This window comes from Jaculus jaculus, chromosome 5, assembly GCF_020740685.1.
Source record: "Jaculus jaculus isolate mJacJac1 chromosome 5, mJacJac1.mat.Y.cur, whole genome shotgun sequence".
NCBI classification, from domain to species: Eukaryota; Metazoa; Chordata; class Mammalia; order Rodentia; family Dipodidae; genus Jaculus; species Jaculus jaculus.
This window is the reverse complement of record NC_059106.1, coordinates 87,020,443-87,035,828: the sequence shown is the minus strand read 5'-3', so window position 1 is coordinate 87,035,828 and position 15,386 is coordinate 87,020,443. Positions and strand designations below refer to the sequence as shown.

The following is a 15,386-nucleotide window of genomic DNA, read 5'->3' as shown; positions in this document are numbered from 1 at the left end:
TGAGGCATTTTGATAGTATTGAAAGAACTAATAACTGATATAGTTGTTCACTCCTGTAATCCTACCACTTGAAAGGATGGGTAGTAGGATGGCTGCAAGTTCAAAGCTAGGCTATACTATATAGTGAGTTACTGGGATCCAGAATAGCTGGGCTACAGATTAAAACCCGGTATCAAAATGAAAATAAATAAATAATATGTAAAACAACCTATTCTATCATGGAAACCTATAGTGCTACTTTTCATTCCTTGTCTTTGATTTTTATATTGAATTTGAGGTGTGGTTAAGAATTCTTTGGAAAATCAGAATTCATACTTGACGGTGTCCTTTTGAAATTATTTAACCTACAGAATGAATATGCCTACTTGTGCCTTTGACCCAGAATGGCATCTCAGGGTTCTTAAACAAAACTCTAGGAATGAATGACAATATAAGGTCACTCTGACCTTAAGATGATCTGTGAAGGGCAAGCATTATGAGCCACGGGGTGTGGGAAGAACAGAGAGGCTAACAAGAGAATTAAAGTGTTCCCTCTGAAGTAAATTTGCTCTATTACCTCCAAGAAAAGTTGTAATCAGCAGGGGTCTAGCTTGCGGTAGGGGTTTCCCCAGGTGAAAGGTTATAGAATCTGTGTCCAAGGCAATAGCAGAGTGAGGAAGAACTCTAGTGCTATCAGAATCTCCATCATATTATTTGAGAGGCCTGTGGACTATGTCTATAAAATCTCTGATGCTGTGTCATTATTAGAATTAGTGTATATAACAACTATGTAACTCAATGATTTTTCTTCTCTGCATTTTTTATAATTATTTCCATTTTATTTTCTTCATATTTAATGAAATGTTTTGAAAATGTTATTCTGTCTAGTCTTGCTAAGAGAAAGCTAGAAAAAGGCTTTCTTTGTGTTTGGACCTGATTGTGGGAATCAGACATGGTATTGACACAGAAACAGATACACTCATGAAAAAAAAGTGAAGCAGGGTACTCAATAGGGACCCTTGTATTCTTTTCTCTGGACTGGACTCTTGGGCCTTTCTCTTCTCCAGGACCCCTATTTTAGACGTGTGCTCATTTAATACATGTTCACTTAGGGTCTCCCATGTACCTGGCCAGGTGGAAGAATACAACAGTGAATAAAGAAGATCTAGTGGCAAAGAGAGATAATACCAGAGTAAACAGATATTTTTGTTCTGTGAAAACCCAAAGGAGAAAACTGTATGAAGACTTGGAAGAACATAACAGTGACTTAAGGGTGACAGGAATAGCAAGTCAGAAAGGACTTTCTTGAGGAAGTGGCATTCCCCTTGAAGAAACATATAAGTTAGCAAGGAGAAAGAGGAATCTTCTCAAACTAGTTGACCCCTAATTGAAATTCAGAATTGGAGCAAGTTGTACTTTTTTTAGTGTAGCCCCATTTTTTTCCCTTTCAAAATCAACTCTGATATTACTAGAGTAACATGGCAGAATTTGGGTCATCCATGAGACCATCTTCCATAAGTGATTTATATAAACTGACACCACAGCTAAAACCTTGACTGTGTTGTGCTTGATCTAAACTCCAAGTCAAGTAACACATCCAGGTTGCTGTTAGCAGTTCTGTATTTTATATTTTATCTAGTATATAAGTTTTTTATTGTTAGAAAGTCCTCAGTAAGGTCAGTATAAAAGAATGAACACCCCAAACAAAATGTTTTAGGAATGTTTATTGCAAGTTTGTGTAAGAGCCATAGCCTCAGAGACTCTCAGACATTTGAAACCTGAGAACTTCTTCAGTGATTAGAACCTGCAGGCATAGGATTTACATTAAAGGGCATTGGGATGGAGGTATTCTAGGATGCTTGCTGGATAAACATTAGTATTGTTCAATTTATTATATTTAATTCTATTATATTTGGAGCACATTGCCCTAATCTGAATGTGAGTAAGATCTTTGAGATAACTATTATAATAATTAATTTTAAATTTAAACTTATTTATTATTTATTTGAGAGAGAGAAGAAGAGAGGGGATGGGGAGAGAATGTATGTGCCAGGGCCTTTGGACACAACTCTGGACACATGTGCCACCTTGTGCATCTGGCTTATGTGGGTCCTGGGGAATTGAACCTGGGTTCTTTGGCTTTGCAGGCAAGCATCTGAACTACTAAGTAATCTCTCCAGCCCTGATAATAATTATGATAACAACAATAATAGTAGCTATCATATATTAAGAATATAAGAATAGAATCCCTTTTAGGTTTCCCAAGTGGTCCTGAGTTCTAATATACAGAGAATATGGAGAATGCCTCCTTGGATTCTCACAAAACCCTCACAGATGAGAAAACATAGGTTTAGGGAAGTGGAGATGGTAGAAAGATCACTAGTGATTGCCATGGTTCAGGGCTGGTGGGGTGAGTTGAATAGGTGGAGCACAAATTAATTTTTTTTTTTAAGGAGATTTCATTCTTCCCACACTTTATTTTCAGTAGTGCGTGATAGTTCTCTTTTTTTAAATTTATTTATTTATTTATTTATTTATTTGAGAGTGACAGACACAGAGAGAAAGACAGATAGAGGGAGAGAGAGAGAATGGGCGCGCCAGGGCTTCCAGCCTCTGCAAACGAACTCCAGACGCGTGCGCCCCCTTGTGCATCTGGCTAACGTGGGACCTGGGGAACCGAGCCTCGAACCAGGGTCCTTAGGCTTCACAGGCAAGTGCTTAACCGCTAAGCCATCTCTCCAGCCCACAAATTAATTTTAAGGCAATAAATATACTCTGTATGATACTATTATGGAAGACACATGTCACCATACATTTGCCCAAATCTACAGAAAACATGGTGTTGAGAATGAAGTCTAACATAACATACATACCACCAGAGATAATAATACATATACAGAAGTGTGTCAGTTATACCACTTCAGTGGGAAATATTGATAATGGGAAGGGTATATATGTGGGTAAAGGGTATGTGGGAAAACTCTGTACTTTCCTTTCAATTTTGTTGTAAACCTAAGACTATTCTTTTAAAACAGGCTTAAAAACATAAAAAGCAGAGATTTGAAGAGTAAAATCAAACATCACAGGAAAAAATGCAAAATCATGAAAAAATGTGATCAATCATTAGCAGAAAGGTTGAAAAGACATGCTCCAATTCCTCTAAAAATTCACAGGATCCAGGTCTCCTTAAAATAGTTTTGCAAAGTACATCAAGAATTCCATGCAGTAATGTGAAACATAAGTCCCAGTGCTGCCACTGAACATGTTTCAGCTGGCCTAGCCAAAGGAGCTCGATGTGAACCCAAGGCTCTGGAAAACTCAACAGGAGAGCACAGGAGATCGAGACGTGGTTGCTAAGCTGGCCCAGATGTGTACACGTTCTGCTCCATTAAAATAACTTGGATGAGAGGCAAAGTACATTTGGCACACAGAAAGAGGGAGACTCATCGTAGCTCCCCTCCCTCCAGCCCATCTCCATACTGCTTCTAGAACAAACTGTCTTAAGATGAACATAGGACCACAATCCTTCTCGGGCTTCCCAGAACCAAACTGCTTTACCATTACTCTCAGTTTTATCAACTCTGTCCTCTGAGGGTTAATACCAACACCCAAGGATTTGGTGTGAAATTGTGATCATGTATGCACAGTGCCTAGCATGTGTGTTTTAAATAAAGCTTTGGAAGATAAGTAGATATCCTAATTATCATGAATGAAACCAAGTCATATGATGAGAGACAGGTAAGGAAAGTGATGATGTATGGGCTAAAGAAAGATAGATTCTGAGTTTCTCCATGCCTGAAGGACTGGCATGAGATTCTAGATGAACCTGGTATGGCAGTTACAAAGTAACAGAGTCTGTCTCAGTGCAAGGAGACCTTTTGAATGATCAAGAGTGTCTCAAGATCAAGGGAAAATAGTAAACTTTCTGACCTTAGGAATGAATGGCAAGCTGAGTGTGGTGGTGACACCTGTAACCCAGCAATTAGGAGGTAGAAATAGGAGTATCAGGGCCAGCCTTGGCTTCACACCTAGCTTGCGGACAGCCTGTACTAAATGAGATCCTGTCTCAATAAAGCAAATAATAATGATAATGGTAATAATAATAATAATAATAATAATAGAGCACTACTAAACAAGAACAATAAAATAACTGAATTACCAGTTGGCAGGGATGTCAAAGAGGGGATCCAACCATGATTTTGTTATTTAAGTCTGGTATCTGTATTTTTAAATTATCATTATTAGCCAGTCTATGAGTCAGGAATATCTTGAGTTTCTGGGCTTATATCACGGTCAGGGCTGTGGTCTCGGGGTCAGAGAAGAGGACCTCTGACTCTGCTTTCACTTGGGTCGGAGGCACAGTATGGCACAGAGTAGGTTCACCATGAGTCTGCTTTTCCGTTGTCCACAGTGTCTCTGAGCACATTGCCTACCATTTTTTCTCCGGAATCCATTCTGTGGACCCACACGTAGAATTTCTTGGAGTCTGCATTTACTTGTTGGCATCCGTTTTTAGTGATTCTTGGGAAATGGAACTGGTGCCTTATGGTAATGATTTTTAGTATCTTTGTGAACGTATCCATCTTAGGAGTGGAGTCAGTGTTCTACCCCTGAATGGGAAAGACAAGAGTTGAGATTCAGTTCCCACTCTGAAGAAAAGAATTAGGCTTTCAAGAAAAACTATGCATGAGATTTGATCTTTATTTTCTCTTGGTATCTATCTGTAGTATGTTTGTTACATAGCATTTATTCCTCAGCCCTGTGGCACATACTTGGTATGCTATTGTTACTAGCTTTTGTCTGTCCTCAAAACCTCTCTTCCTAGTGAGGACATTAGGAGTGCTGGAATCAAATAAAGGAAGAGTTCCATCTTCTCAGTAGGGGTATGTGGTGGTTTGATTCAGGTGTCCCCATAAATTTAGTTGTTCTGAATGCTAAGTTCCCAGCTGATGAAGATATGGGAATTAACGCTTCCTGGAGGGAGTGTATTGTTGGGGGTGGGCTTATGGGTGTTATAGCCAGTTTCCCCTTGTCAATGTTTGGCACATTCTCCTGTTGCTATGGTCCATCTTATGTTGGCCTGGGGGTGATGTCCACCCTCTGCTCATGTCATTGTTTTCCCTACCATCATGGAGTGTCCTCTTGAGCCTGTAAGCCAAAATAATCCTCTTTTTTTCCCACAAGCTGCTCTTGGTTGGGTGATTTCTATCAGCAATGCAGACATGACTGCAACGAGGTACTTGCAGAAATGTCATAAAGGAGAACACACATGAGATGGTCTGCAGGATAACTTGAGGTATCAGGCACCCAGGGAGAAAGAACTCCCTAGGATGAGCACAAAGGCTAGGCATATATGAAAACATGTTGTCTTGGAAAATGTCAAATAGTTTATAGTATACTCTGTAGTGAACTGTGTCCAGGAAGATGGTGAGAAATAATTCTGATAACATATTTTGTAATGATCCTCATTGAGATGCAGAGAACAAATTGGCTGTGGTGCTACCTCAAATCATCTTGCATAAGTAGTCTGGAATTTCATGGACTTTCATTAAACATGGCCAACTCTCTATGCTCCATGTTGTTTATCATTCAAAACTTTTCTACACATTACTTTCCGTTGACCACTATAGGAATGTATTTCTCAAATAACTCACTTAAGAGAAGTCATATCATAATCAAGAAGTCAAATCGTAATCAAGTTGGCAAATTTCAGGAACAACTATTTGGTTCCTCTCTGTTCTACAATGGTGTGGGGCATAACAGGACCCAAACCTGCATGACAATAACTGGAAATCACATCTGGCTGGCTGCTTATGTGCTGGTTTAGGGGAACTTATGTATCCTTGCATCTGGGAGCTATGTGCTGATAGGATTCAACAGCATAAAGATCTCTCCAGATCACTATGAAGTGATCTGGGGCTTTGGGCTTACTTTATTATGAATGTGTCTGATCTGAAATGCAAACATAGTGCTTTAATTTTAAAATGTTTTATATTCTTATTATTAAACAATTCTTCATTGTGGGAAATAGCAATATGAGTTTAAGCACATAGGCTATACGAACATAAGCATAAGAGTACAGTGGCAAACAAAATCACTCACCAATGTAGGAAACACAGAGCATCACAACTAACCTCTTATTGCACTAATTTTGTTTAGTTTTGCTTCAGAGTAAGTATGTTAAATGAATTAAAAATATAATGTCTAATCAAATCCACCACTTCCATTAAACATTCCTCTTTGAGAAGACTTTCTCACTGTAACCTCATTATTTCAACTTTCTTAATACTCTGTATTAACAGACTGTAAAGTTTACAAGAAGGGGAAGATATGCTATTGATACAATAATCTAATACTGGCATAGGATTCAAGGCTGCGACTCAAATTCTGATACACTAACATTACAGGGTCCAGGTGTCCAGGTATTTCATCTCTGAGAGACCACCAGAACCTAATCCAGAATCTGGCATGTAGTATGGAACCAACGATTATTGGTTGCTTGAATAAAAGGGTGAAAAAGTGGGTGAATGGCTGAAGGAATAGGTTAATGTGGAATTTTACTTAACCAAGATTCATTGAGCCCCTGCCTAGTGCCCTGTCTAGATGAGGCAATTGGAATATAAGTAGCCCTATTTAATACAAAGACTGCTCTCAGGGGAGCTACCTGTGCAGAGTCCTGTCAACATTCTTCCTCTACTGGTGGACATGGCTTGTCTGGGGCCTTCAAGCCCTTCCAGGTTCTCATCTGCTTGTGGTATTGAGGATAGGGCAAAGACTGTTATTCCACTGAGTACCCCACTTAAACCCCTGAAACTACTCCAGCCAAGCCCAGTCCTGCATCCTCAGAGCTCTCTACTGTCTGCTTCATTTCAACTTGTCCCTGCCCCAAGCAAGTATGCTGTGGGGGTCTACCTCAATGGAGAAAGACTATAGGGAATAGGGACACCACTGCTTCCTTAGGATGAGTTCAGCCCCTTGACAAACTGCACCACTCCAACAGCTGACCCAACTGGAAACTCCAGATAAATCCCAGTTTGGGCCAAAACAGGTTTGGCAGCTCAGCGGGGTGGCGGGAGTGTTGTTTCTGGTAGACTGATCCTCGGAGCAGGTACTGGCAGTTTTGCAAAAGAAGAGAAAAACGCTGGGCGCGCGGGGGGGGGGGGGGGGGGCGGGGAGCAGAGTGGGTGGGGGAACTAAAAAGCTGAGGAGGGTGTCTAAATTTCAAAGCCTCAGAACTCCTAGACACGCGCAAGTGCAAGTAGGCACTTTGGGATTCAAATAAAGATTGCCACCAAGCCACCCTGCCTCAATCTTTCTGTTACACTCTCCTGTACTTGGCAAAGCAGTCTTGTTGCAATGTAATTTGTTTCGAAGTGCCGATGTTGGAACTATATCGTGCTGACCCAAAAGTGCTTTTTCGCCAATGCTCCCCCACCCCACACCGCAATACTATTGTTATTATAGCTGCAATTGAGCCCGCTCTCTCCCCTCCCACCTCGCATCGCGCTCCGGCTGTGATTGCTCGGGTCTGACTTTGCGAGTGGCGGTGCGCTTCCAAACCCCCTCACCCACCCCTCGCCCCCCTCCCCTCCCTCCCTGTTCCGCGCAGGCCAGAGCAGCCGATTGGCAGAGCGGAGCTTTCAGGAACAATAACAGTGGGGGGAAGCCCGGTCCCGGGGAGCCGCCCCCGCCCCCCAGCCGCGGCCGGGCCGCAGGCGCGGCTCACGCCCCCCGCGGGGTCCCCAGCTCTGCGCCCGCCCCGGGGCTGACCAGCCCGCCCGGGGCCCGCCCCCCGGCGCCCACCATGTACGCCTTTGTGCGGTTCCTGGAGGACAACGTCTGCTACGCGCTGCCCGTGTCGTGCGTGCGCGATTTCAGCCCCCGCTCGCGGCTGGATTTTGACAACCAGAAGGTGTACGCCGTGTACCGCGGGCCGGAGGAGCTGGGCGCCGAGCCCCACAGCCCCCCGCGCGCCCCCCGCGACTGGGGCGCGCTGCTGCTGCACAAGGCCCAGATCCTGGCGCTGGCAGGTGAGCGGCGGGCGGGGAGGGACGGGACCCCGCGGGCGGCGGGCGGCGGGCGGCGGGCGGCGGGCGGGGCAGGCTCCGGGAGAGGCCGGGCTCGGGGAGCACGGGGCCGGGGTGCCACCGCTAGCTCTGGCCTCCTCCTCTCGCCCGTCCTGGGCTCTCCTTTGGGGCACGGGATGTCTCCAAGAGGCCAGACCAGCTAAAAAGACCAGAGGGACCCCTTTGTCTTCCCTGCTTCCTTGACGTTCTGGGGCTGTGCTGTCACTCTGCCTTCATCTCGCCTCTGCCCTCTTCCACCGACTCCAGCTCCTGCACTTTCCCTTTCTCTCCCCACCTGTCTGCACCACCGTTTCTCCACCTGTCACCGCCCCATGCCCCGTCACCTCCCTTGCGCTTGCTTCTTCCTGCTTCTGTCTCAAGTTTCTCAAGCTGTCTCTCCCCACCCCTTTTAAGGCCCTTGGTGTTTCCTTGGAGCCAGAAGCAAGACAGATACTATTAGACCTTTTAGGTGGTATAGTCTTTCCTCTCAGAAAGAATCTGTGACATGTGAGCGGGATGAGGCGGCCTTGAACTTCAGTGCACTGTGGGCACCACTTCCTTGCCCTTTTCTGGTCTGGTCAAGTCAGATGTCAGAAGTAAAGAGGTAGAGGTCCTAAATATCCCTTGCCTCCACACCCAGAAACTCTGAGAGGTTGAGATTGAGAGAGAGAGAAAGAACACAGAGCCACAAAAGGGTTGCTAGGTCAGATTAGGTCCAGACCTCCCTAACTCTACTCAAGGGAGGCGCAGGGGGGCGGGAACAGGAGGAGGTAGAGGGAGAGACTGATTCCTAGTGATGGCTGAGGATATCTCTGGTGCTGGTAACAGGACAAGACAGGCCCTTCAGGATCCTGCACTACATATGATGTACCTGCCATACTGAGGCTTCCTTTCATCTTCATGAGAAGATGCTTGGCCCTCCTTCACAGCTATTTCTAGGAGACTCGGGTGCACACCACCAGGGAAGAGGAAGTTATCACTTCCTTTTGGAGAGCAGTTTAAGTTACTGCTGGTAAAAGTGCTGCCTTAGAGCTGGCAGAAACAATCACCCTGCCTTCCATCCAGAGGACACCACCAAACATTTGGAGCTGAGTGAAGACCTTGTATCTTGTAGTTTTGAGATCTTTTCTACTTTTGCCAAGGTCCTTTATTTCCTATTATTGAGCCTAATGAGCCTGGCACATACCCATGGCAAGTTAGCAGTAGACTAGAATTTAGCCTCATGATTAATCCCTTTTTGCCATCTCCTGTTACTTCTAGAAAGTAGGTTTGTGAAAGTTATGGAGTGGAAGAACTTGAAATTGATCAACACTGTAGACCTCTCTTTGACAGGATGGGGCAAAAGCCTCCCCCATTTTTGTTTTTAACAGGTGGGACAAAAATAGGTCTACCCATTACCAGATACCTGGAGCCAGAAAAACTGAATGAGATGAGGTAGATTTGAGAACAGAGGAGCTTTTATAGCTAACTAGGTTTTATTTTGTTTGCTTCCTTACCTTTAATTGCCTAGGAAAGGGATTAGTAATTTGTTCCCCAAGAGAATAGGCCTGAAGAAATTATACCTAAATGGAACCTTAGCTTTCATTCTCATAAAAGCAAGTGTCTTGCCAGACTCCTAAATCTGGACAGGTCGAGGACAGTAGAAGGGATGGGAGTCACATAGATATCAATAGCAAAGTCCTCAGTGTGTAATGCTGTTTTCCTCTTGTAGAGATTGTTCATCCACCTGTCCATCCACTCAGGCATCCATCCATCCATCCAGCAAACAGACACCTTGTGCTGTACTCTTTAGGAACTGCAGAGGCTAGTTAAGCAGGTGGCAATCACCACAGTTCTCATTTTACATCAAGTTTTCAGAAGTAAGATGCATGTAGCTATTGGTGTACAAAATCTTAGGGTTTGAAACTATAGACTACTCACCTAAGGTGAAATTTACATAAATATTTAGTGTTATTTAAAATAAATAAATGCCTAGGCTACATCTAGAAACTAGCAGAGCAGATGGGAAGTGTGATGCCAGTTTGAGCAAAGTGAGTTAAAAGTGCTTCCTCCCACCTCTGTTCATTTTCTCCCCTTCGGGAGAAAAGAAAATAGGGGGAAAAATATAAAAGACAACTTGAGGGTGACTAGGTCACACTGAATTACGGATCAGCTGGTTAATTTTTAAATTGGAGCTGCTGTCTGATTGGAAAGGCCAAAGTGTACTTGGGAATGCATTTATCCTAAGGAACTCTACTGTGTGTCTGGCAACCCTGTCACAACTTACACCTGGTGACTCTGAGAATTGCTTATGGTCACAACCTGTAGAGCTCATCTGACATCTCGATGGAAGTAGCTTGAGAAGATGATTCTTCAAGAGGATTGCAGAGGAGGTTTTGTGTTTGTAGGTTACTGAGGGTTAGGCAATTAATCCCTCTCTAGCACCAGCAGAGGAAGCTTCGGTGTCACTTTATGAGAAGTGTTAACTACTTACTATTAGCCAAGGCTAACCCAGAGCTGTCATGAAGTGTAACTCTTCTCAAACCAAGGAAATGTCAGAGCCAGCTCTTGTGAGTCTTCATGTTTTGCTGCCCACGACGGCTTTATGCCATGGCTTCAGCATGTCAGACTGTAGTGCACTGCTTTCTTGATGCCAATTTATACCAGCTTGAGAAAAGTCAAAACCTATCCTTGTTTACAGCTTTTTTTTTTAAGATTTACTTTTATTTATTTATGAGAGAGAGAGAAAGAAAGAGAGAGAGAGAGAGAAATGGGCATGCCAGGGCTTCCAGCCACTGCAAATTAACTCCCGACGCAGGCGCCACCATGTGCATCTGGCTTACATGGGATCTGGAGAATCAAACCTGGATCCTTAGGCTTCACAGGCATGCTCTTTAACTGCTAAGCCATCTCTCCAGCCCTTTGTTGGGAGCCTGTGCATTTTTAACCCTCTCAGCACCTCTTGATAAGTATTGCTGTGATTATTTCCATTTTATAGACAGGCACACTGATGCTCAGGAACTTCCCTGTAGTCACATGCTAATAAATGGCAGATCCAAAAATGGAGCACCAATCTTTTAATGCCAGGTCTCAACTTGGCAGTCTCCTGTGTAAGGTGACTGATATGCTATCAGCCACATAGCATGGCATGAACCGAGTAAAAGGAAAGCGCAACTGTACATGAAAGTTTTCCAACCTGAGGACAATGATACTGATTATTTCAGCCCATTCTGCTCTTCTACCTCTGTTACCAGACCAGCTTCCCATGTACAGGGCACACATACTTCCCAACCCTGTCCTTCAGTTATCATCTGCTTAAAGAGATCTTCTCAAAGTCCTGTCCCCCATAACGGATCCATATAGCTCAAGGAATCCCTCAGTCATGAGGTGAAATATTTGCCAAGCAGGTTGCAAAAGTAAGAACTTCCTGTGTGGAGAGTTCCCTGTTGTCTAATTACAATCAAGCCTGCTTGTGATTCCAACATTTAGAATTTAGGGACCAACACTAGTCTCTAGGTTTTTAGAATCTTACAATTTTTTTTAACTTTTATTTTATTTGAGAGAGCAATAGAGACATATAAAGAGAGAATTGGCAAACCAGGGCCTTCCGCCAGTGCTAACAAACTCCAAATACATGCACCACACAACCCAGTGGATCTGGCTTACATGGGTCCTGGGGGCTCAACCTTGCGTCATTTGGCTTAACAGGCAAGCGCCTTCACTGCTAAGCCATCTCTGCAGCTCAGATCTTTCAATTTTTATGCAATTTTCTCTGGGCATCTGCACTGAATTCCCTTTGTGGCCCATGCATGGAGTCCAAGGCACTATGATTTCAATGCTAGCATGATTCATGCCAGTTGGTGGTTAACTTATTAGGCTCTGTTATTAAGGGTTCTAAGGGGGGGGGGGTGCAGAGTAATGAAGAAGAAATATGCACTGTTCTTGGGAAGTGTGGGATTTGGGGCTGCTAAGTAAGTACTAAGCAGAGGTAGAACTCAGGCCCTGGGGGAATACAGAGAAGGGACCAATTCTAGGAGTTGTTATAGTTTCTCTTGGGAGTTTTTCCTTTTCAGCTCCACTAGTTAGTATGTTCAGACCTGCCTCACTCCTGCTCATCTAAACCAGGGCAGTAGCCTGCTAATTGGACTTCCAGATTTTCTACAATACTGCCTTATCAATTGACTGCTCTCCTTAGAAGCTTTTGCAGCTCACTCTCTATGGACTGCTGAATAAAGCTGCAGCTTCTTAGCCTGGACTCCTTGCCCTGCAGGCCACCCCTAGCCCTGCCTTATTTCTCCAGCCTTACACACCTTTTCCCTTTGCCCAACACTTGGAGTATTTCTTGCTTTTCTGTGACTACACACACACTGAGGCACACTTCTCAGCTAGCCAAGATGGATTCATCTCATTTGACACGAGACCACTTTCTAAGTGGAGTTCACTTTCCACTGTGGAAGGAAGGCTCATTAGTGGTCCAGCCAGCTCCGAGAGTGAAGGAGGGGTGAAAAAAGTACAAAGGGCTCCCTGCCTCAGGCATTGGTTGTTCCCCACTTCCCCCAAGGGAGATTCTCCCTCCTCAAAACTCTCTGCTGTTTGTCACTCATGACTGCTTTGGTTAGTTGTCACTGTTCCTGCCAGACATTAGGCTTCTTTCAGGGTACTGACCTACTGACCCTGTGTACATCACCGTGCCCAGCGCCTAGTCCACTCAGGTCAGACTGTGTTGAACTTTTACACTTAGGAAGACAAGTGCATTTTTATGTCTGGAGAGAGGAAGTAGAGGGCACATGAACCTCTAAGCAGATTTTTTTTTTTTTAAAGAACAGAAATCTGCAGCAGGATTTTGATATTTCATTCAACTTTGTTCATCTGGAAAAAGTCAAAACCCCACACTTGGGGAAAATAACTTCCAAAGCCACGTTCTTCTTGCTTTGGTAATTTTAGCTCATTCCGGGCTCAGGTCCCAGCTTGGCAATGTCAGTGCAAATGGATCACTTGCTCCAGAAATGCTTTGGAGCTTCTACAAAGGTAGCAGCAATGTCACATGCAAAGATTGTTGCGTGTCATCAGAGGGAGACTGCCAACCAAAGGGTTTTTTTTTAAAGCAAGTGAAAACTTTTAATTTAGGTTTTGACATGTTTCTGCTGATATACATTGGAGCAAAGATTGGAACTTGCCTGCTGTCATCTGTTGCAAATTCTACTGGAATGTTAGCCATTGGAGGTGGAGGCTAATGTGAATTTTAGTGTTCAAGATTCACATATTTATTGCAAGTAAATAATATGTGCTGCAGAGTGCTTCAGAGTCCTGGCTTATAGGCTGAAAGAAAATGTTCCAGGCAAGTCAAAGCTTTTTTTTTTTTTTCTTTACTTTCTCTCTGCTTTTTAATGAGAGAGAGAAAATTGACATGCCAGGGCATCCAGCCACTGCAATTGAAGTCCTGGGATGTGTGTCATCTTGTGCACATGTGCAATCTTGCTCATGTGTCACCATATGCATCTGGCTTATGTGGGATCTGAAGAGTTGAACATGGGCCCTTAGGCTTCACAGGCAAGTGCCTTAACTGCTAAGCCACATCTCCAGCCTGAGGTTTTACATGTATTTTGATATTCAAGAGCACCTAACTTTTATTTTAAAAAAAAAAAAAAAAAAAGCACACCAAAAAAACAAAAAATAGAATTTACTCTGAAGTCTTTGGTCCAAGACCAAATTCTCTTTTTAGCATGCCTATGTACTTTGTCTTAGCTCTTAATAGACAGATCATGTGTATACCCTCATTATCAGAAAAAAAAAATCTATAGCCTAGAGACAATGTTTTGACCCATTTAAGTTCTGCAAGTATAGCAGGTGGCCCAGATGTACATCAGATGGCCACACAGGATGAACAGGCATTCCTGTTTGCCTGCAAAGTAGATACTACTCCCTGGAGTTCAGGTTCAGTGTGCACATCCTTTCTATGATTCTATATCCATGGGCTTCTGGTTTTACCCAGAACAGAGCTACTTAAGCAACTGTTTAGTGAGTGGTGTAGGTGTCAGGTAGTGGGCTATGTGTTTCCAAGTAAACTAGACTCATAGGAATTATGAGTTCCATCAAACACTCTAAGACCCAAACTAAAATGTTGATGAGTTTGAGGGATCTGAGATATACTAAGAAAGGCAACTAGAGCCATCCCAGTTCTCAAGAAGCTGAGGCAGGAGTATCAGAAATATAAGGCTAGCTTGGGCTAGAAATATTTTTTTTTGTAAAAATTTCTTTTGTAAAAAAATGAATGAGGGCTGAGAAGGTAGCTCAGCAACTAAAGGTACTTGCTTGGAAAGCTTGCAGGCCCAGTTTCAATTAAGCTATATTCAAAAAAAGGTGCAAGCATTTGGTGTTCATGTGAGCAGCAGAGGCTCTGGAGCATGCACATATACCCTCGCATGTGTGAATAATTGTTAAAGAGAGAAAGAGAACTCAGCTCTTTTGAGCTTTGGCTTCTTTAAAAATGAAGGGGGGAAAAACAAGACTTCTATGGGAATTGGTAGTTGGTTGTGATGGTGAAGGTGATTTTGGCCTTTCTCTCTCAAAGGATACAGTAGGAGAGTAGCTGGTTGGAAAGGAAAATGATGGGTTTTGTTTGAGACCTGTTAAATCTTAAAGGCCCATGAAATGCCAGAAGAGCAAGTGTGTGTGCGTTGCCCAAAATTCAGAAGAGTATGCAAGGCTGAAGACCCTAACTCGGAGGTCATTAGCCCTTGAGAGGGGTGTTGTCATAGTGGGCAGTGGTGCAGAATGAGAGAAGCATATAAGGGCAGACCTCCTCAGAACACCAGCTTTTAAGGGCAAAGTTGAAGAGAAGACCCCATAAAAGGTGCTACAGCCAGAAAGTCGGGATATCTGATGTCCTAGAAAACCACATCAGGTGAGAAAGCTTAGCACCACAGATCTCAGCTTGGTCTTATTTCATTTAGCAATTGTCTTTTCTCCAGAGCACATTGGTGAGACATAGGACAGGACAGCTCAGTGTACACACAGAAGAGAAGATTTGCAGGGAATGGTATTTCGGTAGCTTTTATATTCTTAGTTTTATACTATGAATCAGACTTTTTCTTTGGGAACCAGAAAGTACAGTGAGGGACAGAGTAAAATTCATCAAGTTAGTGTGTGTAATACAATAGAAGTGTAGAGAACAGAGAAGTCATGGAAAGGACTTCCAACACAGGGCTGAGCTTTCTGTCACATGGGGTGCTGAGAAAGTGAGGAATATTTTAGAACGGAATCTTGTATTAGGGTAGAGTGTGGTTAGGTAACTTTTAAGTCACTTCCTTAAGTGCTGAAAAAGAAATATGAGAGAGCTAAAGGAGGATGGGCATTTGTCAG

At 43.5% G+C, this 15,386-nt stretch overlaps 2 protein-coding genes and 1 long non-coding RNA gene across 6 annotated transcripts in view; 2 read left to right on the top strand and 1 right to left on the bottom strand.

Moving 5' to 3' along the window:
- LOC123460727 overlaps nucleotides 1-7,960 on the bottom strand; it is a 67,308-nt gene extending 59,348 nt beyond the window's left edge. The window contains exons 1-2 of the long non-coding RNA XR_006637155.1: nucleotides 7,783-7,960; nucleotides 4,139-4,589 (exon numbers count right to left, since the gene is read on the bottom strand). This is a non-coding gene — a long non-coding RNA (uncharacterized LOC123460727). The remainder of the gene's footprint in view (nucleotides 1-4,138; nucleotides 4,590-7,782) is intronic.
- Nucleotides 1-15,386, top strand: part of Agbl4 (AGBL carboxypeptidase 4) — a 1,499,625-nt gene that overhangs the window by 1,214,419 nt on the left and 269,820 nt on the right. The window lies entirely within an intron of this gene.
- Nucleotides 7,735-15,386, top strand: part of Bend5 (BEN domain containing 5) — a 46,785-nt gene continuing 39,133 nt past the window's right edge. Inside the window, exon 1 of one of the 3 annotated variants that reach the window (XM_004663244.3) lies at nucleotides 7,735-8,009. In XM_004663244.3, the coding sequence (XP_004663301.1) occupies nucleotides 7,784-8,009 (226 nt within the window). In that variant the 5' untranslated portion in view covers nucleotides 7,735-7,783. The remainder of the gene's footprint in view (nucleotides 8,010-15,386) is intronic. The other 2 variants (XM_045149300.1, XM_045149301.1) reach the window with 2 other exon arrangements.